The sequence below is a fragment of the Theropithecus gelada genome, chromosome 8, assembly GCF_003255815.1.
Source record: "Theropithecus gelada isolate Dixy chromosome 8, Tgel_1.0, whole genome shotgun sequence".
In the NCBI taxonomy this organism is placed as follows: Eukaryota; Metazoa; Chordata; class Mammalia; order Primates; family Cercopithecidae; genus Theropithecus; species Theropithecus gelada.
The window spans coordinates 146,627,649-146,653,485 of NC_037676.1; the positions used below are offsets into that span (position 1 = coordinate 146,627,649).

A 25,837-nucleotide genomic window follows, 5' to 3' on the forward strand; every position below is an offset into this window, starting at 1 on the left:
GTAATCCCAGCTACTTGGGAGGCTGAGGCACGAGAATCACTTGAACCTGGGAGGAGGATGTTGCAATGAGCTGAGATTGTGCGCTCCAGCCTGGGCGACAGAGCGAGATTCCATCTCAAAAAAAACCACAAAAAACAAATTAATGATTTTAAGGAAACATTCTGAACGCATAGAAAGGTGTCCTCTGCCGCACCTCTGTTCCGTCACTGGCATGTTGCCTCCCTGTGGTGTGGGAGCCCCGCTGGCTCCTGAGTCCTCGGATGTGACACTTGGCTCTTGGATCACTATTGCCTTCTGCAGGGTCTAGAGGCTCCGGCCTCATTGTCTGCATTTCTGCCTTAGATGTGGAATCAGTCATTTCTCCAAAAAGCTCAGGCTCCTTTTAGTTGAAAATGTAGAAACCAGTGTTGGGTACAGGCACTCCCGGTGACGGGATTGGCTCTCGTCTCTAGACCTTTGCAGCAGACTGTGCGGAAATACACTTTAAAATATATATATAACATACATCAGAAATTCATACTGAAGCTTTCTATTCAGAGCTGGAGTTTTCTTGTAAGCTTAATATCCTTACTTTTAATTTTTATCTCCTTTGTCGGCTGAAAACTCTCATACTCACAAAATCAGCAAAATAATCCGTCTGTTTTATGCCACAGTTCATACACAGCTTTGGAAGAGCCACGTCGACACCGACAGTCACCCATAGTATCGTCACTGTAGGGTTTTCTTCATTTTTATTTTTATTTTTTTTTGTTTAAGATGGAATCTCGCTCTGTCGCCCAGGCTGGAGTGCAGTGGCGCGATCTCGGCTCACTGCAAGCTCCGCCCCCCGGGTTCACGCCATTCTCCCGCCTCAGCCTCCCAAGTAGCTGGGACTACAGGCGCCCGCTACCGCGCCCGGCTAGTTTTTTGTATTTTTAGTAGAGACGGGGTTTCACCATGTTAGCCAGGATAGTCTCGATCTCCTAACCTTGTGATCCGCCCGCCTCGGCCTCCCAAAGTGCTGGGATTACAGGCTTGAGCCACCGCGCCCGGCCTGGACTTTTCACATCTTTAACTTTTGTTACAAAAGTGTTGTGTTTACTATAACAAATTTTAATAGTAGAAAAGTTAGAAATGTAGAAAGCTCCCCTTAGACCCGCACCAAGGGTAAAAGCTCTCCAAGAATTTTATCAACGCATATTGGCTCACGTGTCAGCCCACATGTTCCGCTAAGTGTACAAATGTGACCTAAAATGAGATGCACCTGCCCTGCCCTTGGGGCGTCTCCCTCTGCAGTCCACAGCTTCACGTGGCCTCTTAAGTACCTCACGGGTAAAAGGATTTGAACCTTTTATTATTATTATTATTATTATTATTATTATTATTATTATTTTTGAGACAGTCTCGCTCTGTTGCGCAGGCTGGAGTGCAGTGGCACAATCTTGGCTCACTGCAACTTATACCTCCTGGGTTCAAGTGATTCTCTCGCCTCAGCCTCCCGAGTAGCTGGGATTACAGGCGTGTGCCACCACATCCTGCTAATTTTTGTAGTTTTAGTAGAGACAGGGTTTTGCCACACTGGCCAGCCTGGTCTCAAATTCCTGACCGCAGCTGATCTGCCCACCTTGGCCTCCCAAAGTGCTGGGATTACAGGAGTGAGCCACTGCGTTTGGCCACTGCAACTGCAATCTCTGCCTTCCAAGTTCAAGCGATGCTTGTGCCTCAGCCCCTCCCAGGTAGCTGGGACTACAGGCGTGCACCACCACACCCAGCTAATATTTATATTTTTAGTAGAGACGGGGTTTCACCGTGTTGACCTCACCGTGTTGATCCACCCGCCTTGGCCTCCCAAAGTGCTGGGATTACCAGTGTCAGCCACTGTGCCTGGCCTAACCATTTTTGATATAACTTTTCTTGACTCTGTGTCAAAACTGCTTGCTGTATCAACAGACTCAGCTCTAGGTGATAGAAATCGTTGTGTTGGCTCACATGCACACAGGCATTGATTGTGGAACGCAGGGTGCTGCTGGGCTCTTGTGCTCGTGCACACAGGTAGGGGTAGATGGGGCAGCTTGTCAGGACAGGCAGGCTGGTTTGCAGAAAGGGCAGCTGGGCTTGGCCTCTCCCTGTGCCTTCTCGGGCAAACGCCATGGAACGTCTGCTGGTAGCTCCATCACCTGTTCATTTCTTCAGTGTTTTTCAGGCAGCTCGGTGCCAGCCACAGAAACGAGGTGGCTGGCGGCCCTGCCTTCCCCGTCAGTCACTGACCATTGCAAGCAAGTCCTGTGCCTGCCACAAGCAGTTAGGTTTCTCTCACACGCCTGGGTCTCGACGAGGGTCTTGAGGTCTAAAGCTGATGCGCTCTGGTCCAAAGCCAGCACGGCCCACCGAGTAGCCTTTGAGTCCCAGAGCACATTTAGAAACCCTGGCCCAATTCGGCCCGGCGCGGTGGCTCACGCCTGTAATCGCAACACTTCGGGAGGCCAAGGCAGGTGGATCACTTGAAGTCAGGAGTTCGAGACCAGCCTGACCAACAAGGAGAACCCCATCTCTATTGAAAATACAAAATTAGCTGGGCATGGTGACACATGCCTGTAATCCCAGCTAGTTGAGAGGCTGAGGCAGGAGAATCGCTTGAACCTGGGAGACGGAGGTTGTGGTGAGCTGAGATCGTGCCACTGCACTCCAGCCTAGGCAACGAGCAAAACTCCATCTCAAAAAGAAACCCTGGTCTGCCAGCACTCTGGGAGGCCGAGGCGGGCAGATCACGAGGGCAGGAGATCGAGACCATCCTGGCGAACACGGTGAAACCCTGTCTGTACTAAAAATACAAAAATTAGCCGGGCGAGGTGGCGGGCGCCTGTAGTCCCAGCTACTCTGGAGGCTGACGCAGGAGAATGGCAGGAACCTGGGAGGCAGAGCTTGCAGTGAGCCGAGATCGCGCCACTGCACTCCAGCCTGGGTGACAGAGCGAGACTCCATCTCAAAAAAAAAAGAGAAAGAAACCCTGGCCCAACCCAACCAACAGACTCCAGGTGCTCTGCTCTTTATGGGGGCCCAGAATGGGGCCTGAGTGGGGGGGTCTCCCTGGAGTGATGGGGGACACAGAGCCCACCTGGGCAGCCAGAGCTGCGCATCAGGAATGACTGTGGGCCCTGTCCCAGGCAGGTACGTGAGCTTCGCAGAATGCAGGGACAGGCCTCTGGTCATGGCCAGCCTTCGAGAAGCCACTCTGACCTCAGCCTCTCCCTGTGCACCTGTGTGTGGTCTGCTCGCTGCCTGGTGCCTCATTCCAGGGCTGCCCAGCTGGTCCCCAGAGTTCCCCCAGGGCCCCCACCCTGATGTCCTCTTAACTGGGGCTAGGCCTGGGGACACCCCTCCACCCCAGCATCCCATCCTCTTGCCTAAATCTCCCCCAGGAGCCCAGTACCTGCTCAACAGACGCCCAGGATGTCCCCCACTTCCTGCCTTAACTGGGCTTTCTTCCCTGCAGACCTTGCCTCCCCAGGCCTTGGAGACCCACCTTCCTGGTGTCCTCCTCTCTTCCTAGCGGACCTCAGTCTGCAGGTGACCTTGACCCTCCTGTGACCTCTGCTGCCTCAACCCTGCCCCCTTGCTGCCATCCTTTCCCTTCACAGATAGCCTTGGAACCCCATCTCTCCAGGGGACACCACCATCCATACTGTCCCCTACCCCATCTCACCCTTGAGGGTGGCAGGGAGTGAGGGTGGCATGGACACAGGCTGCCCATTCTGCAGATCTTTTTTTGAGTCTCGCTCTGTTGCCAGGCTGGAGTGCAGTGGTGCGATTTCAGCTCACCGCAACCTCCACCTCCTGGCTTCAAGTGATTTTCCTGCCTCAGCCTCCCGAGTAGCTGGCACTACAGGCACGCACCACCACGCCCAGCTAATTTTTGTTATTTTTAGTAGAGACGGGGTTTCACCATGTTGGTCAGGATGGTCTCAATCTCTTGACTTTGTGATCTGCCGGCCTTGGCCTCCCAAAGTGCTGGAATTACAGGTGTAAGCCACCACGCCCAGCCTCTTTTTTTTTGAGACCGAGTTTCGCTCTTGTTGCCCAAGCTGGAGTTCAGTGGTGCGATCTTGGCTCACTGCAACCTCCACCTCCCAAGTTCAAGCGACTGCTGCCTCGGCCTCCCGAGTAGCTGGGATTACAAGTGTGCGCCGCTACACCCGGCTAATTTTTAGTGTTTTCAGTAGAAACGGGGTTTTACCATCTTAGGCTGGTCTTGAACTCCTGACCTCTGGTGATCCGCTCACCTCGGCCTCCCAAAGTGCTGGGATTACAGGCGTGAGCCACCACGCCCAGCCTCTTTTTTTTTTGAGACCGAATTTCGCTCTTGTTGCCCAAGCTGGAGTGCAATGGCGCGATCTTGGCTCACTGCAACCTCCACCTCCCGGGTTCAAGCGACTCTCCTGCCTCAGCCTCCCGAGTAGCTGGAATTACAGGTGTGAGCCACCACGCCCAGCCTCTTTTTTTTTGAGACCGAGTTTCGCTCTTGTTGCCCAAACTGGAGTTCAGTGGTGCAATCTTGGCTCACTGCAACCTCCACCTCCCAAGTTCAAGCGACTGCTGCCTCGGCCTCCCGAGTAGCTGGGATTACAAGTGTGCGCCGCTACACCCGGCTAATTTTTAGTGTTTTCAGTAGAAACGGGGTTTTACCATCTTAGGCTGGTCTTGAACTCCCGACTTCTGGTGATCTGCTCACCTCGGCCTCCCAAAGTGCTGGGATTACAGGCGTGAGCCACCACGCCCAGCCTCTTTTTTTTGAGACTGAATTTCGCTCTTGTTGCCCAAGCTGGAGTGCAATGGCGTGATCTTGGCTCACTGCAACCTCCACCTCCCAGGTTCAAGCAACTCTCCTGCCTCAGCCTCCCGAGTAGCTGGAATTACAGGTGTGAGCCACCATGCCCAGCCTTTTTTTTTTTTTTTTTTTTGAGACCGAGTTTCACTCTTGTTGCCCAAGCTGGAGTGCAGTGGTGCAATCTTGGCTCACTGCAACCTCCACCTCCCAGGTTCAAGCGACTCCTGCCTTGGCCTCCTGAGTAGCTGGGATTACAGGTGTGTGCCGCTACACCCGGCTAATTTTTAGTATTTTTAGTAGAAACGGGGTTTCACCATGTTAACCGGGCTGGTCTTGAACTCCTGGCCTCTGGTGATCCGCTCACCTTGGCCTCCCAAAGTGCTGGGATTACAGGCGTGAGCCACTGCACCTGACTGCAGATCTTTTTTGGACGGAGTCTTGCTCTGTTGCCCAGGCTGGGGTATAGTGGTGCAATTTCGGCTTACTGCAACCTCCGCCTCCTGGGCTCACACGATCCTCCTGCCTCAGCCTGCTGAGGAGCTGGGACCACAGGTGTGCACCACCATGCCTGCCTAATTTTTTGTATTTTTGGTAGAGACGGGGTTTCAACATCTTGCCCAGGCCAGACTCGAACTCCTGGGCTCAATCCTCCCACCACAGCCTCCCAGTGTGTTGGGATAATAGACATGAGCCACCGCACCTGGCCCTGTTCTACTGCTCTTGAGCTGAGACTGACCTGCAGGGCCACAGGACACTCCATGAGCTCAGCAGTCCCCGCTGTGCTCACACGGGCCTGTGGGGCTATAGGCTGGACCCTGGCTTCGCCTCACCCTGGGGACATGAAGGGCTGGCCGGAGTGAGGCTAGACCATGAGGGCTTTGACAAGAGGACCAAGCACTGGGGCCCTGAGCCTGTCCCCCTGGAGACTGAGGCCACCCCTACCCGCAGGTCTCTGAAGGTCGGCCTGCAGATCTCCCTGGACTACTGGTGGTGCACCAATGTTGTCCTTCGAGGGGTGGAAGAGGTTTGTCCCGGTGCCCTGGGCACATGGTGGTGGGCATGAGGTGGTGGGCCGGGTGGGACTGAGGAGGCAGCCACCTGTCCCCATGTGTTCTCTCCATGCCTGTGGTCAGAACAGCCCGGGCTACTTGGAGGTGATGTCTGCGTGTCACCAGAGGGCGGCTGATGCCCTGGTGGCAGGAGCCATCAGCAACGGGGGCCTCTACGTGAAGCTGGGCCAGGGGCTGTGTTCCTTCAACCACCTGCTTCCCCCCGAGTACACCCAGACCCTGCGCGTGCTGGAGGACAGGGCCCTCAAGCGGGGCTTCCAGGAGGTGAGTGCTACGCTGGGGCAGAGGGAGGTGGGGGCTCCAGCAGTGGCCCCAGGCTGCTCTGAGCACCTGTCCTTCCAGGTGGACGAGTTGTTTCTTGAGGATTTCCAGGCCCTGCCCCATGAGCTCTTCCAGGAGTTTGACTACCAGCCAATTGCTGCTGCCAGCCTGGCACAGGTGCACAGAGCCAAGCTGCACGATGGCACCAGCGTGGCTGTGAAGGTATGTGGGGACCACCTTGTTCAGCAGTGGACTCGGAGTGGACAGGGGACTGCACAGGGGACCCCATGTCCTCACCATGCCCTCGCCTAGTGCAGGTGCAGTACATCGACCTGCGGGACCGCTTTGACGGGGACATCCACACCCTGGAGCTCCTGCTGCGGCTCATTGAGGTCATGCACCCCAGCTTTGGCTTCAGCTGGGTCCTCCAGGTACTGCCCCACCCCTTCCTCGGCCAGCAGGAGCAAGCACGTAGGCAGAGCTGGTCCTCAACCACCATCTGGCCCCCAGGACCTGAAGGGGACCCTGGCCCAGGAGCTGGACTTCGAGAATGAGGGCCGCAACGCGGAGCGCTGTGCGCAGGAGCTGGCGCACTTCCCCTACATCGTGGTGCCCCGCGTGCACTGGGACAAGTCCAGCAAGGTGGGCTGGGCCAGGCCCTTGGGGTGGGCACAGCGCCGGGCCTGCTGAGCCCAGCCTCTTGCTCTCCCCAGCGCGTGCTCACCGCCGACTTCTGCGCCGGCTGCAAGGTCAACGATGTGGAGGCCATCAGGAGCCAGGGACTGGCGGTGAAGGACGTGAGCGCGGGGGCGGGGGCGGGGGGGGGGGGGGGGGGGGCGGGCGGGTGCTACGTCCACTGCAAGGTCTTTCCTCTCCCCAGATAGCAGAAAAGCTCATCAAGGCCTTTGCTGAGCAGATATTTTACACGGGCTTCATCCACTCGGACCCACACCCTGGCAACGGTAGGAAGTTACCCCGGGGGTGGGGGGTCTCGGGGTGGGCGCGGCGCGACCTAACAGGCTGTATCCCTAGTTCTGGTGCGGAAAGGCCCGGACGGGAAAGCGCAGCTGGTGCTGCTGGACCATGGGCTCTACCAGTTCCTGGAGGAGAAGTGAGCGCGGGCAGGTGGGCGTGGGGCGGGGCAAGCCTCTCCTGCCACAGGGGGCTCATGGCTGCGGGCCCATCCACCCAGGGACCGCGCAGCCTTGTGCCAGCTGTGGCGGGCTATCATCCTGCGGGACGACGCCGCCATGAGGGCGCACGCAGCCGCACTGGGGGTGAAAGGTGAGGGCGTGCGGGGGTGGCCGGGGCACCACAGAAGGGAGGCGGGCGGCGCGGAGCCCAGCTCAGAGCCTCCTCCCTCCTCAGACTACCTCCTGTTCTCCGAGATGCTCATGCAGCGCCCCGTGCGCCTGGGGCAGCTGTGGGGCTCACACCTACTGAGCCGCGAGGAGGCAGCCTACATGGTGGACATGGCTCGCGAGCACTTCGAAGCCATCATGGCGGTGCTCAGGGCGCTGCCGCGACCCATGCTGCTAGTACTGCGCAACATCAACACCGTGCGCGCTATCAACGTGGCCCTTGGCGCCCCCGTGGACCGCTACTTCCTTATGGCTAAGAGGTCGGTGGCCCGAGCAGGCGCCCGCGGTGGGGCTGGTGTGGGGCTGATGCGGCGCTAATGTGGGTGTGTGCAGGGCTGTCCGCGGCTGGAGCCGCCTGGTGGGCGCCACGTACCGGGGTGTCTACGGCACCAGTCTCCTGCGCCATGCCAAGGTTGTCTGGGAGATGCTCAAGTTTGAAGTGGCGCTCAGGTGAGCGGCTGCGGGGCAGGTGGATGGCGGGGGCCTGCTTCCCACCCACCTGTGATCCACCTCCCCACCCACCTGTGACCTGACCCGCACAGGCTGGAGACCTTGGCCATGCGGTTGACTGCCCTCCTGGCTCGTGCTCTGGTGCGCCTGAGCCTCGTGCCCCCAGCGGAGGAGCTCTACCAGTACCTGGAGACCTAGGGTGCGCGGCCCGACGACCACGGCAGCCGCCTGGGGCCTGCGGGGCCCTTTACGCCTTGAGCCGACGGAGGTGGCGGGGCTGAAGGTGTGGACGCTCCGAGCCCCGTGGGCACTTGCACTGGGGGGCTGTGACCGCAGCTGGGCCAGGAGGCCGTGTAATGACCACACACAGTCCTCTCAAACAAAAATATTTTTCCTTGTGTTTTATACAAAAATGGGGGTGGGAGGTAGTGCGGTGGTGCTGGTGGCAACGGCATCCACGGAGCTAGAAGTGGGCGGTGACGCGGTCCGTCTCCAGCAAGTCGTCCAGGATCTGCAGGGGACAGACGGGTGGATGGGTGGGTAGGGACCTGCACGGAGGGGCGGGCGCAGACCGAGGCGCGAACTCACTATGTCGGGCGTGGTGCCGATCTTCTTCGCTAGCTCGCTGCGCTCCATGGTGCTCAGGTACAGGTAGCGGTTGAGCAGCTCGCCATCCAGCACGTTGCGCACAGCATTCTGGAGGGTGCGGCGGTCCACGTGCAGCATCCTGGGGCGTGCAGGCAGGGGTGTCAGGGCAGGCTGGGGCGTCAGGTCAGGCAGGGGTGGAGGGGGCGCTGCACAGGGGCGGGGCCCGGGCTCACCGGAAGGCACGGGGGTTGAGGCCGGCGTGGTGCGGAAGCATGGTGGTCAGCGCGTTCTGCAGCATCAGCAGCCGCCGGTAGGTCTTCTCCTGCATGGGCAGCAGCAGCCCGATACCACCGTCCAGGGTGGCTGGCGGTAGGGAGGGTTTCGATGTGAGCCAGGCCAACCCTAGGGACCCCCACCCAGACACACCTGCCCCCCACCACTCACCAAACCACGTGATGTGCTTATTCTCCCACACGACCGACTTTTTGCTGAGCCCTTCGGTGGCCCCCCGGCATGGGGTCCTCCAGAACGTGTTCACATGGGCACCCACGTGGAAGTCCGCCCTGCGCAGTAGGCGCATGCCCCCAAAACTCTCCTTGGCTAGACCAGAAAGGCCTTGGGTCACTACCAGCCCAGACCCAGCCCAGGCAGAGGGGGTGGAGAAGGCACTCACCTTCGGGCAGGTACATGTACACCATGAGGTTGCGGTCACGGTCAGACACTGGGGAGCAGAGGCCCAGGGTCAGCCCTGGCCACCCCCAGAGCCTCAGCTCCCCAGGGCCCTGCCCACATACCCAGAAAACCCAGCTGGGCGTTGTCCACCATGAAGTCCACGCTGTACACCTCCAGGGGCTTGGCATCCTGGGGGCGGGAAGGGGTGTCAGAGGTGCCTTGGGTGGGTACCCACCCAGACACGGGCACCGTGGCCACAGGTGTACCCGCGACACCAGGCTCAGTGTCTTGCTCTCCTCCTGGTAGCGCAGCAGCGAAATGCTCTTCATGACGTCGGCTGCCAAGATGAAGTTCTTGACGCTGATCATCTGGTGGATGTACAGCTGCGTGTCGATGAAGGCCATGCCTGTCAGCTCACTGGCCCGCAGGCTCCACAGGAAAATCTGGGGGCGGAGAGAAGGCTGAGCAGGGGCAGAGGCTGAGCTAGGTGGGAGTGAGGCAGGGGGCACACGCCAGGTGGGACTGGCACACCTTCTGGCCGATGGCTGACACCAGGTGGCCGTTGCAGTGGCAAAGGGCAGTCACAGGCCCTTTCTGCTCCTTCTCGTAAAGGACTTTGAACTTGTTCTTGGTCAAGGGCTGGCCGGGCTCAGGTACCACCTCAATCACATCCATGATCAAGATCTGGAGGGCATGGGGATGGTGTGGGAATGGCATAGGGGCTGCCAGGGGCTGCCTGCTCCCGCCCCCGCCCACTGGCCCCTTACCCGTCCTCGGCACGTGACCTCCTCCCCCTGCATGAGGCAGGTCCCGGCGGCCACGTAGCCTTTGAGGCCTGACACAGTCTCCTCGCTGCGCAGCGACACTGTCTTCATGCAGGTCACATGCTCCCACTCCTGCAGCTCGATCCTGTGGGGGCCGGGGGCCTCAGGATGCTGCCCCGGGGGCCTTGGGCAGCCCCCACCCTGGCCCAGCCTCACCTGGCATTGGGAATAGCCTCCCAGCTGACTGGGGAGATGAGCTGGATGGAGAAGGCCTCCTGCTGGGGGTGGATGTACCGCTCATCTGTGGGGACCAAGGGTGACAGTCAGGGTGGGGCTTCCCCAAGATGGGGCTGAGGATGGGGGAGCGTGGTGTGGGCGTCACCACCTCTCTCGATGGTCTCAAACTCCTTCTCCTCGCCAGTCATGCGTGGGATGCGGGCACACGGCGTGTTGGTGCTGGTGGCTACAGCATACACCTGTGGGTTAGTGGTGGGGGTCACACACCAGTGGTCAGGCCCAGAAGGTCCCTGGTGGGGCGGGGGTGGGGGTGGGGGGCAGACCTTGGACTCCACGTGGTAAGCCACATAGTGGGCCGTGCAGCGCAGCGGGATCTTCCTGACAGGCCATGGGGCATCATAGGACAGATAGGCAGGCAGGACACTGATCCTCAGCTCGCCCTGGGGTGGAGGCACAGGGTCAGGGGATCCAGGGCTAGCCAAGGGCAGGGGCAGGTGGGCCCAGGCAGCCAAGAACCCTGGGATGTTGCCCTCAGCTCTTCGGGAGCAGGGGTGGGTGAGGGGCAGCTGTGTCCACGAACGTCCCGGAATGGGCTGCTGCTCAGCCTCTGGGGCTCCTGTCCATTTTCCCAGGCTCAGCTAGGGCTAGGGATGTTGGCCACAGGGGAGGGGAAAGCTAGGCCAGGAGGGCACTGGAGGCTGCAGATAAAGGGTCCACAGACTGCCATGCTGGGGACTGAAAAGCAGGTAGAGGGAGCCAGGGCTGCCCTCTTTCACGGACAGTCCTGAGTCCTCAGGTGCCTGGGAAGCACTCACCGCATCCCAGTCAGGGCCTCAAGCGACCTGGAGTGTTGTGGTGGCTTAAATGGGGAACCAGGATCAGAAGGCATGTGCACCCTCCCAAAGTCACAGAAGAGCCAAGGGGCAGAGCTAGCGCTCAAGTCAGCTCTCCTGAGAACTGCAGCGGCCGGGCCCTGTGAGGGCTTGCCCAGCTAGCCAGCAGAGCAGTGGCGGGGACCCCAGGGGCTGCAGCCCCAACTCGAACCACCCCTTTCCAGACCTTTGGCGCACCAAGCCCCAGGTTCCACCTCCTCGGCCTCAACCCCATTGCCCTCTGGACACTCCTTCCTGGTCCTCAGGTTGGAGCCAATAGTCCCTTCTCCTGTTCCCTCCCCCTCAGCCCCCAGCTGGGGCAGCATCAGCCAGTGCTGCTGGGAACTGGCCAGGCCCCACCTGTCTGTTGAAGTACAGGAAGCCACGGGGACAGTTGACATTGTGGAATGGAGCGAAAGAGTCGACGGGGCCATCGATGGCCATGGGGTGCAGCCGCAGAGCCCCTCGGCCAGTCACCAGCAGCCAGTGAGGGGAGGGGCCGCAGATGAACACCTGGGGGCAGGCACTGTCAGGATGCTGTGGATAAGGCCACATCTCTCTTCTACCATAGTCCCCTGCAAAGGCGCTGGCCTACCCCTGAGTAGCCATAAATATCCTCGAAGTAGCGGAAACGCGCCACGCGGCCCCGGGCCCCGGCCCCCTCCTCCGTGCCGCCACCTTCTGCTTTCTTCTTGGATGGCTTTGGCTTCTTCTCACGGAAGTTGATATTGTGAGGGACCTGGGGGGGAAACCATGCAGGTCCTCCAGGGGCTCCCGGTCTGAAACCCATCCCTTGTGCCACACCCACCCCACGCCCCTGCAGTCCAGCCACCGGCACCTTCTTAAAGCGGACTTTGAGATTGCCCTGGCCGAGCTGAGAGTCGTGGGGAAAGGCCTCGTAGATGAGCAGCTCCTGGTCCACATGCACCTGGCAGGGTGAGGGGGGGCCGTGGGGGAGATGGGGCGGGGCCGTGGGAAGGGGCGGGGCCGGGCAAGGCCATGGGAAGAGGTGGGCTGTGGGTAAGGGCAGGGCTGTGGGGAAGATAGGGCGGAGCCATGGGAAGGGGCAGGGCCATGGGAGGATAGGATGGGCCATGGGAAGAGGTGGGCTGTGGGTAAGGGCAGGGCCATGGGGAAGATGGGGCGGAGCCATGGGAAGGGGCGGGGCCGTGGGGAAGATGGAAAGGGGAGGCCAGGTCAGGCGTTCTCACCAGCAGGTAGGGCCTGCTCTGGCGGCTGCCCAGTGCCACCAGCAGCACCTCTTTGACGAGGGGCAGCTCCCCCTGGCGTGTGGCCTCCTCCCTGCGGGCCTCGCCCTGTGTAGTGGGCTGTCCAAAGGAGCTGTCCACAAGGACCCGCTGCCCCACAGGGAAGTTCTTCACCAGGAACACCAGCCGCCAGTCGGGGAGCTGGTAGATCTGCGGGGTGGGCAGCAGTCAGTGGAGGCAGGCGGGCAGAGCCGGCTGGGCCACAGCGCAGGGCACCACCTACCTCCATGGTGCCATTCTCCCGCACCAGCAGGCACCAGTGGGTGGGCTCTGCCCGGAAGGGTGCAGGGTCCCGGTCAGCAGGGGGTTGGCTGCTTCTTCGGGCCTCCTCCTTGCCGGGGCTGAAGAGGGAGCCTGAATCCCCATACAGCATCTCCTCCTCGTCATCCACGGTGGGGCTGGGGGCCAGCAGAGGGTCACAGGCAGCCTGCCAGCCACAGGGACCCAAGCCCCTACCTGTGCCCCCGGCCCCCACGCACCTAGTCTCCGAGCCCAGGCCCTCGGCCTCCGAGCCGATGCGGCCTCCCAGCTCATCACGGGCCCCGCCCAGGCGGCTCTCAGTGGTGAACATGCCGCTGAGGTCTCGGTACAGGCACAGCGTGATGACCTTGGACTGCTGTGGGGAGAGGGGTGGGCTCAGCGGTGGACAGGGGGCGGGGACGGGTGGACGCTGGAAATGAGGGGCCTACATGGTGCAAGGGAGGCTTGTGCAGCGCCAGGCGGTGGTGGCGGCCACCGTAGGAGTCACTCTTCAGCAGGAACATGGTGACATGGCCCTCGGCACTCATGATGACCACATAGGGGTCGGCCACAGCGCACTGCACGATGGGGGCGCCCAGGTCCACAGGGATGAAGTGCAGCTGATTCACTGTGGGCATGGGGCAGTCAGCACGTGCCTCCCCAGGGCTCACCCCCTGCCCCACCCCCCACCATCCCCACCCACCTACCTCCTTCCAGCAGGCGGATGCCCAGCGGTGACACTTGGACAATGTAGCGGTTGTCCCCGATGTTCCCAGCAAAGACTGTGGGGCCCTGCGTGGCAAAGCCACTGGTGTCCAGCTCCATGATCTCCTGACCCGTCTGCAGAATCTGCGGGCAACAGCTGTGAGGGAGGCACCCCCCGAAGGGAACCTCAGCCCCAGGTCCCAGGCTCTGCCCCTTACCATGGTTGAGTCTTCCCGGCTCAGAATCAGGAATCCATGTCTACGGCCGTCATCGTCTGCTTCCGGGCTTCTGGCTTCCTGCTCTGTGCCCTCCCCCTTGGGATTGTCCTCCTGTCAGCGCCAAAGGGGAGCAGGCTGGGAGCCACAGTCCAGTGAGGGCAGGCACGCAGGTGCGACCTGGGCCCCCCCAGTCCACAGGAAGGCAGTGTCGGTCCCATCCCAGAGCTTCCCTGCAGCGGGCTCGCACCTACCTCTTCCTTACGCACTGGGGCAATGACTGTCCACATGTCGTAGCAGCCGGGAAGCTCAAAGGTTGTCACCACCTGAGGCCGGATGCTCTTCTAGAATGGTGATGGGGTGGGGGTGTGATGGGGGTGTGAGCCCACCCAGGTCCCACCAGGAGGCGCCCGCCCCTACCTGCCCACACACCTGCAGCACTGACAAAGCCCCGTTCTTCCCGTGGCCAGAGCAAACCACGATCTCCAGGTCCGGCTCAGGACTGTTCTGAAACTGCACAGGACTCAGGAGTGAGGACTATGCCCTCCACCCCCACTCACACTCCAGCTCCTGCCCACAGCCCTGACCACAACCCTGGGCACCTCTTCAGAGAGGAAGGCAGGCTCGCCCATGGCAGCGTTGGCGCACGGTCCGATGTTAAGGATGCTGTCACACACCTGCGGCACAGCGAAAGTCAGGGGCCGCTGGGGGCACTGGCTGGGATGGGGGCCCTGCTGCCTCAATCTCACCTCAAAGGAGTAGGTGGCCAGCTGTGTGCCCGACTGGGCCTCGCTGCCGTACACTTCAATCTCGTCCACCTCATCCTGCGGCACCGATTTACCCCCAGCTGCACACAGAGAGCTCACCTGAGCACAGCCCTGGGTCACCTGGCCCCACTCCTGACCAGCCCTGGCCCGGCCCTCACCTGACCAGCTGGCCGTCGCGTCCACTCGCTTCTTCTTTGAGGGAGGCTCTTCCTGTGAGGCAGGAGGGGCGCTGAGTGGCATGCCACGGCACTGCCCACATGAAGGGTGGTGGCCCAATGGGCCTAGGAAACCCACCTTGTCAGCAGCCTCACGGACAGCACTGGCCGGGGGCTCCTGCAGCTTCTCTGTGTACTTGAGGAGGAGGGAGTTGCCCAGGCGAGAACCCAGGAACAGGTACCCGGGCTCCATGGTGACCATCTGAGGGAGGGCAGGTGGGTGAGGGCGGGACTGGGCCTGGACCCAGAGCCAACCCCCAGTCCCAACTCACGCTGGTGGTGAGGACGCTGGCGGCCGCCTTGTCAAAGTGGAATGCTCGGACACTGCGCATGCCGTCGGTGATGAGGGTCAGCACGTAGCTGGGGCAGGGAGAATTCTGAGTCGGGGACGGGGACCCTGGGGGAGTGAAGGGGGCCAGGAGACCCTAGGGGACTTGGGGGGATGGTAAGGGCAGAGTTCATGGGCGGGGGAGGGGCTCACATCTCGCCGCCCTTGAGGGAGATGACCATCTTGTCGTAGGAGATGAAGGTGGCCTGCGCGCAGTCCAGGGTGATTCGCACACCCTCCTGGGTGCCTGTGGGGTGGGTGGTCAGGCCGACTGGGCAGGCCCAAGCCATCCCTGCCCCACCCCAGCCACCCCACACTCACGTAGCGGGAAAGCTGTGGTGCCTGTGGTGAGGCTGTTGAGAGCCACACCGTATGGGGGAACGCTCTGGTTCAGGTACAACAGCGAGTTGACGGCAAAGACCACCACCCCACCTGGAGGTGGACACAGGCTGGTGGGCAGGCTCAGCGCTCCCTCCACATACCCCCATCCACTCCCAGGATACTCACCTATGGGCTTGGGCACAGCCAGAGCCTGGGTGCAGTCAAAGGGCAGGCTGGTGAGGGACCAGATGACGGGGTGCACCTTCTGCGTGATGTTCAGTGAGATGGCCACGATGGAGCACGTATCCTGCCGCACAGCCACGCGCCTGGGGATGCCAGTGAGTCAGCCAAGGGCCTTACCTCCCTGCAGAGATCCAGGCCCCGCTCCTCACTGAGCAAGCCCCCTCCCCAGGCCCCGCCCCAAGCCCCACCCACACCCCATAATCCCTGCTCCAAACCCCACAAACCCCACCTGTGCCCCATGAGCCCCGCCCCAGGCAGAGGCAGCTGGGGGACCCACAGCGCAGGGGGGCCTCCTTAGGGGGCTCACCCAGGCCAGGTCTGGTTGGGCTCGAACAGGATGAGCAGGGTGGGCTCATAGTAGCCATGCAAGAACTGTAGGTCGATGATGTTGAGCAGCTTCTCGTCTAGGGCCCGGACATCGATGATGTAGCTGGGCAGGAAGCTGGACCTCTGCCTGGGGGGCCAAGGGCTTCAGCAGGAGAGGAGGGGGTGCGGGGAGGGGAGCTTGGGCTCCGGGGCCCCCCACCCGAGCACCACAGCCTGCCTCAGCTGGCACTCACCCCTCACCCACGAGCCCCTCGTGCTCCTCGGCCAGGCTCTCCCTGCGGAAGGGCAGGACCACCAGTCGCGTGCCGTAGACAAGCATGGCTGCGCAGCGCCCATCGGGGTCCACCCGCACTCGCGGCGTGTGTACGTTCTGCACAAACCCGTCCTGGGGGCAGAGGAGGCATCAGCCAGGCCCAGCATAGGAGACCCCAAGGGAAGCACTTGGGGCAATAGAACCCAGCTGCAGGGGGAGGGAGGGTGGCTGGGCTGGGGCCTGGGTCAGGGCGTGAGCATGGCCCTACCCGAAGCTCAGGCTCCTCAAAGTAGTGCAGCGACAGGGTCTTCAGGTCATGGGTGCCCGGGTCGTATTCCACCACAGACAGCTGGGGTCAGAGGGCACAGCCGTGGCTGCCGACTGCCTGTCCTGACAGTGTCACCCCCGGCAACCAACAGCTGTGCCCAGGCCCACCCCACCAGGCCCTGGCACCCACTCCCACGCCTTGGCCAGGCCCACCCCGCCAAGCCTACCACTCACCTTGGCATCCTTGAAGCTTAGGAGCAGGGCATCCCGCTTGGCTCCTGCCAGCTGCACGCTGGCCATGGACATGACGTTGCCAAAGAAAGAGAAGGAGGCAGCGAGCTCGAGCTTCTCCCGGTGGGCCTTCCCCTCTAGGGGAGACGCCAGGGCTCAGGGTTAGGGCCCAGCCATGCCTGGCACCCGCACTGGCACCCACAGGGCCTTCCCCTCTAGGGGAGACGCCAGGGCTCAGGGTTAGGGCCCAGCCATGCCTGGCACCCACACTGGCACCCCCACAGCCCCAGGCCACCCCACCACACTTACCTGTGCTCCTGTCATTCTTGGTCAGAGCCTGGAGTGGGGAGAGAGGGCAGTGAGGGGCTACATCTGGCAGCTCACCTCATCCAGGGAATGAGAAAAAACCACCACGGCTGGCCCCTGCCTCCTGGGAGCTCTGCCCAAACCCTCTCTGCAGCAGGGAGGGAGGGAGGGAGCAGACCAGGGGCTTCTGGAGACAGCTGTGCACACCCCCCCCCCAGTGACCCCCGTTCATGCTCTCATGCCCACGGCGCAGCCCTGGCACAGGCCCCTCCCCAGGAAGCCCCTACCTCACAGCTCCCTAGCAGCCCAGAAATCCCTACCTCACAGCTCCCTAGCAGCCCAGAAATCCCTACCTCACGGCTCCCTAGCAGCCCAGAAACCCCTACCTCACGGCTCCCTAGCAGCCAGGCCCTGTGAGGCAAGTACTCAGGGTCAGAGTGCACTGTCTCTGCATCTGCACACCCCCAAACCTGCCTGGTTGCACACTCACAGCAGCCCAGCACCGGCCCCTGGGTCCGAATGTCACAGGATAGGAAGCCAGAGCCAAGGGGTACCTGTAGCTACTGATCCTTGTGCCTGTTAGAGAGGAGGAAGCCCTGAGCTATCCTGACACCTTGGGCTCCCTCAGGCTGCCTCTCTACCTCCTCCCTTTTCACTGATGTCCCAGAATGATAAGAGGCTGTGTCTTCTTTGCTAAACAGCTAGTTTAGTTAGCATACTTATATACCATTGCCTCAAGGCAAGGAAAAAGTGGGTTTTTTTGTTTGTTTGTTTTTGAGATGGAGTCTCACTCTGTTACCCGGGCTGGAGTGCAATGGCATGGCACAATCTCGGCTCACTGCAACCTCTGCCTCTTGGGTTCAAGCGATTCTCCTGCCTCAGCCTCCTGAGTAGCTGGGATTACAGGCGCCTGCCACCATGCCCGGCTAATTTTTGTATTTTTAGTAGAGACGGGGTTTCACCATGTTGGCCAGGCTGGTCTCGAACTCCTGACCTCAGGTGATCCACCCGCCTCGGTCTCCCAAAGTGCTGGGATTACAGGTGTGAGCCACCTCGAGGTCATTTTTCATGATGGACTTGTGCTATGGGGAGGGCATCCTGGAAGCTGGTTAACAGATACAGAAGAGGCATCCACAAACCAACACCCATCTCACAGCGACAAGGGCAACTCCAGGGCTTCACCTGCAAATTCTACCAAAGGTTTCAGAAGTAATAACAAACTTTAAAAAAAAACAAAAAACAAAAAACTCACTCACTGGTGTGGGACTGATGGCACCGCAGGCGGCTCTGGCCACCCCAACAGCCCACAGACAGATGGGACAGGAAGTGACACCAACCTCCTCAAAACACTTGCAGATGAGCCCAGTGACAAGCAGGAGTATTATAACAAAACTAGTTTTCGACAAGAACAGCCATCACTAAACTTACCCTGTGTCAAAATTAAGGAGAAAAATCGTGTCACTTTAATGGACACAAAAAAGCATCTGATAAAAGCATTCATGATAAAAACTCTTAGTAAAGCAAAAATAGGAGGAATTTTTTTTTTTGAGACAGAGTCTCACTCTGTGGCCCAGGCTGCAGTGCAATGGCGCAATCTCGGCTCACTGCAACCTCCGCCTTCCAGGTTCAAGCGATTCTCCTGTCTCAGTCTCAGTCTCTTCAGTAGCTAGGATCACAGGCACGCACCACCACGTCCGGCTAATTCTTGTATTTTTAGTACAGATAGGGTGTTTACCATGGCCAGGCTGGTCTTTCTTCTTTTTTTTGAGATGGCGTCTTGCTCTGTCGCCCAGGCTGGAGTGCAGTGGCGCGATCTCGGATCACTACAAGCTCCACCTCCTGGGTTCACGCCATTCTCCTGCCTCAGCCTCCCAAGTAGCTGGGACTACAGACACCCACCACCACCCCCGGCTAGTTTTTTGTACTTTTAGTAGAGACGGGGTTTCAAGGTGTTAGCCAGGATGGTCTCCATCTCCTGACCTCGTGATCCATCAGCCTCGGCCTCCCAAAGTGCTGGGATTACAGGCGTGAGCCACCGCACCCAGTTACCAGGCTGGTCTTCAGCTCCTGACCTCAAGTGATACAATCGCTTGAATCCGGGAGGCGGAGGCTGCAGTGAGCCGAGATCGCACCATTGCACTCCAGCCTGGGGGACTAGAGAGAGACTTCGTCTCAAAAAAAAGAAAATTTTTCCCTCTTGGTCGGGACCAGTCAAGGATGCCTGATCCCCTCTACCAAGTATAAGGCCAGTACACAGAGATCAACTGCACTTCAGTGTACATGCAAGAAACAGGGGTAACCACTCAGAAGAATTTTTTTTTTTTTGAGACAGAGTCTGGCTCTGTCGCCAGGCTGGAGTGCAGTGGCGTGATCTCGGCTCACTGCAAGCTCTGCCTCCTGGGTTCAAGCAATTCTCCTGCCTCAGCCTCCCAAGTAGCTGGGACTACAAGCGCATGCTCTCACGCCCGGCTAATTTTTTTTTTTTTTTGTATCTTAGTAGAGTCGGGGTTTCACTGTGTTGCACAGGCTGGTCTTGAATTCCTGACCTCAGGTGATCCACCCGCCTCGGCCTCCCAAAGTGCTGGGATTATAGGCGTGAGCCACTGTGCCCGGCCACCACTCAGAAGAATTTTAAGAAAAATGTATACATAGTCAAATAGTCTAATGTCTAACTGGCATCTTGGGGAAACAGGAACAGAATAAATAGCTAAAGAAATAGTGACCAAATGCCAGGCGCGGTGGCTCACACCTGTAATCCCAGCACTTTGGGAGGCCGAGGCGGGCGGATCAAGAGGTCAGGCGATCAAGACCATCCTGGCTAACATGGTGAAACCCCGTCTCTACTAAAAATACAAAAAATTAGCCAGGGGTAGTGGTGGGCGCCTGTAGTCCCAGCTACTCCAGAGGCTGAGGCAGGAGAATCGCTTGAACCCAGGAGGTGGAGCTTGCAGTGAGCAGAGATAGTGCCACTGCACTCCAGCCTGGGCGACACAGTGAGACTCTGTCTCAAAAACAAGAAAAGAGGCTGGGCACGGTGGCTCACGCCTGTAATTCCAGCACTTTGGAAGGCCAAGGCAGGTGGATCACTTGAGGTCAGGAGTTCGAGACCAGCCTGGCCAACATGGTGAAACCCCCATCTCTACTTTAAAAAATACAAAAAATTAGCCAGGCGTGGTGACGCGTGCCTGTAATCCCAGCTACTCAGGAGACTGAGACAGAAGAATTGCTTGAACCGGAGAGGGGGAGGTTGCAATGAGACGAGATCGCACCACTGTGCTCCCATCTGGGCAACAAGAACAAAACTGTGTCTCAAAAACAAAAACCAAAAACAAAAACAAAAACAAGGCCGGGCGCGGTGGCTCACGCCTGTAATCCCAGCACTTTGGGAGGCCGAGGCGGGCGGATCACAAGGTCAGGAGATCGAGACCATGGTGAAACCCCGTCTCTACTAAAAATAGAAAAAATTAGCCGGGCGCAGTGGCGGGCGCCTGTAGTCCCAGCTACTCGGGAGGCTGAGGCAGGAGAATGGCGTGAACCCGGGAGGCGGAGCTTGCAGTGAGCCGAGATTGTGCCACTGCACTCCAGCCTGGGCGACAGAGCAAGACTCCGTCTCAAAAACAAAAACAAAAACGGACTTTTATTAATTTCAACAGTGTTGTTTGTATATTTTCTTCCCCATAAAGGGGACTTTTGTACTGCCCAAGGCCACATGCTCGCCCATTTCCTATCCATGCCTTCTCCTCCCTCTCTCTGCAAAGCAACAGCCCCTCAACACCCTGAGGTGCAACTGGCCTTGCTTCTTGCCTCCCCCAGAGACAGGTACCAGCAGACACCCCCCACCCTCTTCACTGCGCCCATGTTCTGTGCCTGCCTTCCCATGGCCATGGGTGCGCAGGTCACACTCAAGCCAAACCAAGCCTGCACTTGATTCTCTGGGACAGATTCAAGACAGCTGCACGAGGCCGGGCACAGTGGCTCAAACCTGTAATCCCAGAGTTTTGGGAGGCCAAGGCAGGTGGATCGCCTGAGGTCAGGAGTTCGAGACCAGCCTAAGCAACATGGTAAAACTCCGTCTCTACTAAAAATTAGCCGGGCATGGTGGTAGCGCCTGTGGTCCCAGCTACTCAAGAGCCTGAGGCAGGAGAATCGCTTGAACCCGGGAGGCAGAGGTTGCAGTGAGCTGAAATGGCGCCATTGCACTCCAGCCTGGTGACAGAGGGAGACTCTGTCTCAAAAAAGAAAAAAAAAAAAGACAGCTGCATGAAAGGTGGCTGTCTCCCTCCCTCTCCAGGTGAATCTGGGCTAGAGGCTGCCTTTAGGGCAGACTGTTGTGGCAGGGATGTGCCCTCCTGGTCTAGCCCTTAAAGTGACCGGCAGCTTCTGCCTTAGGCTCCTTGGGCTCTGAGTTCCTGCAAGAAGCTCAACTACACCAACATCGCCATGCTGCCGGGAAAATCCAGCTAGCCACGCTGGGGGACAGGGGAGAGTGGAGGGATGCGGGGGGTAGGGGAAGACACATCTGGCCTGTTCCCAGCTCTTCAAGTCATCCCTGTCAAGGCTCAGCCCTGGTGGAGGAGCGCCAAGGGATCCCCACACACTGATGAATTCCTGAAAACCAGACTTCCAGGTGTGTGCAATTATGATGAAAGACTTCATTTGTATGTTCCAGGGCAGTTTGTTACAGAGCCATGACTAGACTGACCCTAGGAAGATGGCTTGAGCCCAGGAGTTTGAGGCCAGTGTGGACAAAATAGCAAGACCCCATTTCTTAAAAACAAAAAACAGGCCGGGCGCGGTGGCTCAAGCCTGTAATCCCAGCACTTTGGGAGGCCGAGGCGGGTGGATCACGAGGTCAGGGGATCAAGACTATCCTGGCTAACATGGTGAAACCCCGTCTCTACTAAAAATACAAAAAACTAGCCGGGCGTGGTGGCGGGCGCCTGTAGTCTCAGCTACTTGGGAGGCTGAGGTGGGAGAATGGCGTGAACCCGGGAGGCGGAGCTTGCAGTGAGCCGAGATCACGCCACTGCACTCCAGCCTGGGAGCACAGCGAGACTCCATCTCAAAAAAAAGAAAATAAAAAAAAATAAAAAAAATAAAAACAAAAAACAAAAGAAGAAAACCTCTTTTCCTGCCATTTACGGCTCCATTTCTTGCTTCAGTTTACACACATCTCCTCCAGAGTTGTCTCTGTTCACTGTTACTGACTCTCCTCCTCTGTTGGGCTCTTACCCCTGCTCCAGTCAGACCACAACCCCTCATGGCCCCAGCCTGCCCCGTCGCAGTCACATCACCTGAGGCTCAGCAGCGTGGGACCCAGCGTCAAGTCCCTCCCCAGCTGCCCTCCCTGGGCCTCCAGGGCCCTGTCCAGCTTTCCCCCTGCCTTCCAGGCCATGCGACCTCGACCTCTTTCATAGCCTCTCATCTCCCCAATCTCTCAATGTTGGGGTGCCCCAAGACCCTGTCCTGGGCTATATTCTGGGTGCCAGTTTCCAAGGGCAGACACCACCCCCAGGCTGAAGACTCTGGCTTTACCTCCATACCAGACCTCACTCCTCAACTCCTCAACTCCTGCCCTGCACTGCTGCCCGATGTGGAATGAGCACGTTGGCCGACCTCCAGTGGCCAGCGTCCACGGCAGCACAACGCCCTTTGCAGTGAATGCTGGGAGGTGCTGCAGCCTCCACCACCCCTACCAGGGTTGGTAGATATGACCAGCAGAATATGACAGTTTAATAGTGTACTAGTTCATTTTTTAGATGGAGTTTTGCTCTGTCGCCCAGGCTGGAGTGCAGTGGTGCAATCTCGGCTCACTGCAACCTCCGCCTCCGGGTTCAAGCAATTCTCCTGCCTCAGCCTCCCAAGTAGCTGGGATTACAGGTGCCTGCCACCATACCCAGCTAATTTTTGTATTTTTAGTAGACACAGGGTTTTGCCATGTTGGCCATACTGGTCTTGAACCCATGACCTCAGGTGATCCACCCACCTTGGCCTCCCAGAGTGCTAGGATGATAGACATGAGCCACTGCGCCTGGCCTCTTTTTTTTTTCTTTTGAGATGCAGTCTCACTCTGTTGTCCAGGCTGGAGCGTAGTGGTGCAATCATAGCTCACTGCAGCCTTGACCTCCTGGGCTTGAGCGATCCTCCCACCCTGGCCTCCCATGTAGCTAGGACTACACACAGGCCAGCTAACTTTTTCTTTTTTTTTTTTTGAGACGGAGTCTCACTCTGTCGCCCAGGCTGGAGTGCAGTGGCCAGATCTCGGCTCACTACAAGCTCCGCATCCCGGGTTTACGCCATTCTCCTGCCTCAGCCTCCTGAGTAGCTGGGACTACAGGCGCCCGCCACCTCGCCCGGCCAGTTTTTTGTATTTTTTAGTAGAGATGGGGTTTCACTGTGTTAGCCAGGATGGTCTCGATCTCCTGACCTCGGGATCCGCCCGCCTCGGCCTCCCAAAGTGCTGGGATTACAGGCGTGAGCCACCGCGCCCGGCCTAACTTTTATATTTTATATTTGGGCCAAGCACAGCGGTGCACTCCTGTAATCCCAGCACTTTGGAAGGCCAAGGTGAGTGGACTGCCTGAGCTCAGGAGTTTGAGACTAGCCCGGCCAATGTGGCAAAACCCTGTCTGTACTAAAAATACAAAAAAAAAAAAAAAATTAGCCGGGCGTGGTGTCCCACACCTGTAATTCCAGCTACTGGGTGGAGGGTTTAGGGGGCTGAGGCACAATAATTGTCTGAACCTATGAGGCAGAGGTTAAAGTTAGCGTGAGATCACACCACTTCACTCCAGCCTGAGTGACAGAGCAAGACTCTGTCTCACCAGGAAAAAAAAAAAAAATTGCAGAGATGGGGTCTTGCTATGTTGCCCAGGCCAGTCCTGAACTCCTGGCCTCAAGCAGTCATCCCACCTCAGCCTCCCAAAGTGTGGGGCCATAGTTGTGAGCCAATGCATCCAGCCTGAGACTGGGTTACAGGACTCACTATGGCTTCAGTCTTGGTGAGTCTCTCATTGTGAGGGAGGCTGCCATGTTGTGAGTTGACCCAGGGAGGGGCCCATGTGGCGAGAAACTGCAGCCTCCTGCCAACAATGTGTTCGGAGCAGAAACTCCAGCCCTCGTCAAGCCTTCAGAGGATGGAGCCCTGGCCAGCAAACACGTGTACGCTGGGGTAGGTGCCCAGGAGGGTTGGCCTCCTTTGGCCTACGCCTCTGACCCATCTGTTTGCTGGGTCAGCCCCTATTCACAACCCTCTCGTGGCTCCTCCCTGCTTTGTGGAGAACAGTCCTGACCACAGCCTACCTCCCTCCATCCCCACCACCACATCCACTCTACACCACGGCCACACCGTGCATGACTCTCCACCCTCAACTGCTTTGGACCTGTGCACAGGCTGTTTCTTCTGCCTGGAACACCCTCCTCTCACCTTCCCTGGGCCTGGGTAAGAGTTACTCCTCCCTTCAAGAACAATGGAGAAACTGCCTCTTGCAAGTAGCCTTTCTGGACCAGCTTTCAACCCTCTGGCAACCAAAATGCCACTGTATTTCCCAAACCCTTGAGGCACGTGCCCCAGTGTACCAAGACTCCTGTCAACAGTCTGTCCCCATCCTAGACCTGGCCTTGTTCCTGGTGCTAGGAATGTCCTTCCTCTGATAAACTCCCGCTCTGCCTCAGACAGGCTCTTCTGATCATGCGACTGGAAATACAGAGTTTCCTTCATTCACTCCTTTATCCCCGCAGCAGCACTTGCTTCAGGGGCAGGTGTGTTTATTTAGATGTTCCCCTCCCCCAAGTGTCTGCAGGTGTGGTTCACATGGTATCCCTGCTACCCAGCACACAGTGGGCGTTCGTTCCTTCCAAACAACTTGCTGAAAAAACAGAAGAGCAAACAAGACGGCTAGGGCAGCGCGCCCTTCCCGGTGGGGCACGAAGGGAGGCAGGACAGGGTAGCAGCTACGAGAAAGGACCTGAGCACAAGAGATTCTGGGTCATATCCTGGCTCCTGAGGCAGGGGAACCTTAAGCAAATCACTGAACTTGTCTGGGGCTTGGCTCTTCCATCTGCAACGGGGGGCGGTGAGAGCACTCACGTCGCGGAGACCGGGGAGGGCGCCCAGGGCCCGACCTACCTCGGCGTCGCGATTGAGGCGGTACACGTAGAGCTGCGAGGTCCCGGCCACCACGAGGTTGCGCTCGCTGTTGTTGAAGAAGTTGCAGTACATGGCGAACTCCAGGCCGGTGGGCGGATGCGCCTGTTTGTACACGGCGTACATGGCGCCAACCCGGGCTGCGCAAGGCCGGGAGAGGAAGAGTGAGCCGGGTCGCCCGCGCAGGACCCCGGCCCCGTACCGCGTCCCTCGCCGGCCTCGCGCTGCCGCCTCGGCCGCCCTCCCGGCTGCACACCTGGCAGTTGGAGCCGACTCGAGGGGAACCGGGACGGCGGCGAACCTGGCCCGGCCGGGCCCAGAAGCTGGGCGCGAAGGTTCCGGGCTTCGGCGCCTGCGCAGCGCCGCCCCGTGAGAGCTGCTGCAGGGGCGACAGCGGCCCCTGGTGGCCCGGGGTGCGGGGCGGCCTGGCGGCTCGGCTCCGGGCGGGGCGTCCAGACTCCAAACTCCTAGCGCGCGAAGTGCGGGGCCTCCGCTGCGGGCGGAGTAGCGCGGGTGAGAAGCCGCAGGGGCGCCGGCTGCAGCGGCTCGGGGTCCGCCGGGGATGGGTCTCCACCAGACCCAGGAGGGCTGCAGGGAGAAGCGACTCCGCTGCTAGCCCCCAGGTGCAGGGGGCCGCGCCGGGGTCCGGAAGAGGGGGCGGGCGCCTTGCCAGCGTCGGGGGCTCCGAGAAAGCTTCCTAGAGAGGCCGCACGCCCCTCTGCTCAGTGTCCCCTCGCAGAGTGACCCCCGCCGCCAACACTCCCGCGGAGGACGCAGGACCCCGCAGGCCCGCGAGCCCAGCGCTGTCCGCCCGCCTTGCTCACTGCTGCCTACCCAGGGCGGGCCCAGTGCCAGCTAACAAGAGCTTGGATCCTGGACCAGGCACGGGCCTAGGACCTAGAAACGGAATCATGAGAAATAAAACA

At 59.3% G+C, this 25,837-nt stretch overlaps 2 protein-coding genes across 4 annotated transcripts in view; one reads left to right on the top strand and one right to left on the bottom strand.

Moving 5' to 3' along the window:
• The window catches only part of ADCK5 (aarF domain containing kinase 5), a 19,812-nt gene extending 11,487 nt beyond the window's left edge, over positions 1–8,325 (top strand). Inside the window, exons 4-15 of one of the 2 annotated variants that reach the window (XM_025394964.1) lie at positions 5,753–5,828; positions 5,938–6,138; positions 6,217–6,357; positions 6,453–6,566; positions 6,646–6,777; positions 6,849–6,932; positions 7,016–7,097; positions 7,168–7,246; positions 7,328–7,419; positions 7,504–7,756; positions 7,830–7,946; positions 8,039–8,325. In XM_025394964.1, the coding sequence (XP_025250749.1) occupies positions 5,753–5,828; positions 5,938–6,138; positions 6,217–6,357; positions 6,453–6,566; positions 6,646–6,777; positions 6,849–6,932; positions 7,016–7,097; positions 7,168–7,246; positions 7,328–7,419; positions 7,504–7,756; positions 7,830–7,946; positions 8,039–8,144 (1,477 nt within the window). In that variant the 3' untranslated portion in view covers positions 8,145–8,325. The remainder of the gene's footprint in view (positions 1–5,752; positions 5,829–5,937; positions 6,139–6,216; positions 6,358–6,452; positions 6,567–6,645; positions 6,778–6,848; positions 6,933–7,015; positions 7,098–7,167; positions 7,247–7,327; positions 7,420–7,503; positions 7,757–7,829; positions 7,947–8,038) is intronic. The other variant, XM_025394965.1, reaches the window with a different exon arrangement.
• A 2-nt stretch (positions 8,326–8,327) lies between these two features.
• On the bottom strand, positions 8,328–25,242 carry CPSF1 (cleavage and polyadenylation specific factor 1). 2 transcript variants are annotated; one of them, XM_025394959.1, is made up of 38 exons: positions 25,168–25,242; positions 24,894–25,051; positions 16,769–16,796; positions 16,463–16,596; positions 16,230–16,310; positions 15,942–16,093; positions 15,689–15,835; positions 15,325–15,464; positions 15,139–15,249; positions 14,971–15,064; positions 14,762–14,849; positions 14,569–14,691; positions 14,433–14,484; positions 14,257–14,354; positions 14,110–14,184; positions 13,940–14,020; positions 13,762–13,851; positions 13,511–13,621; positions 13,295–13,436; positions 13,037–13,215; positions 12,827–12,963; positions 12,571–12,745; positions 12,291–12,497; positions 11,918–12,007; positions 11,675–11,818; positions 11,440–11,592; positions 10,531–10,647; positions 10,356–10,446; positions 10,187–10,271; positions 9,974–10,115; positions 9,738–9,890; positions 9,473–9,649; positions 9,329–9,395; positions 9,208–9,255; positions 8,979–9,134; positions 8,768–8,897; positions 8,535–8,673; positions 8,328–8,457 (listed from the first exon to the last, which is right to left on the bottom strand). In XM_025394959.1, exons 2-38 carry the CDS (start codon positions 25,035–25,037, stop codon positions 8,410–8,412), a joined length of 4,329 nt encoding a protein of 1,442 aa, XP_025250744.1. In that variant the 5' UTR covers positions 25,038–25,051; positions 25,168–25,242; the 3' UTR covers positions 8,328–8,409. The 2 variants fall into 2 exon arrangements, with proteins under 2 accessions (XP_025250744.1, XP_025250743.1); XM_025394958.1 differs by having other exon boundaries at positions 15,139–15,464.
• Between the last annotated feature and the right edge of the window lie 595 nt (positions 25,243–25,837).

What these genes read in the sequence shown, in the direction of transcription:
- CPSF1 (XM_025394958.1), bottom strand. Translation starts at nt 25,037, where the DNA reads ATGTACGCCGTGTACAAACAGGCGCATCCGCCCACCGGCCTGGAGTTC. An exon ending in CAAGAATGACAGGAGCACAG is followed by an intron (nt 16,597 to 16,768) that starts GTAAGTGTGGTG and finishes CGTCTCCCCTAG; the next exon opens with AGGGGAAGGCCCACCGGGAG. An exon ending in GTTTGAGACCATCGAGAGAG is followed by an intron (nt 10,272 to 10,355) that starts GTGGTGACGCCC and finishes TGGTCCCCACAG; the next exon opens with ATGAGCGGTACATCCACCCC.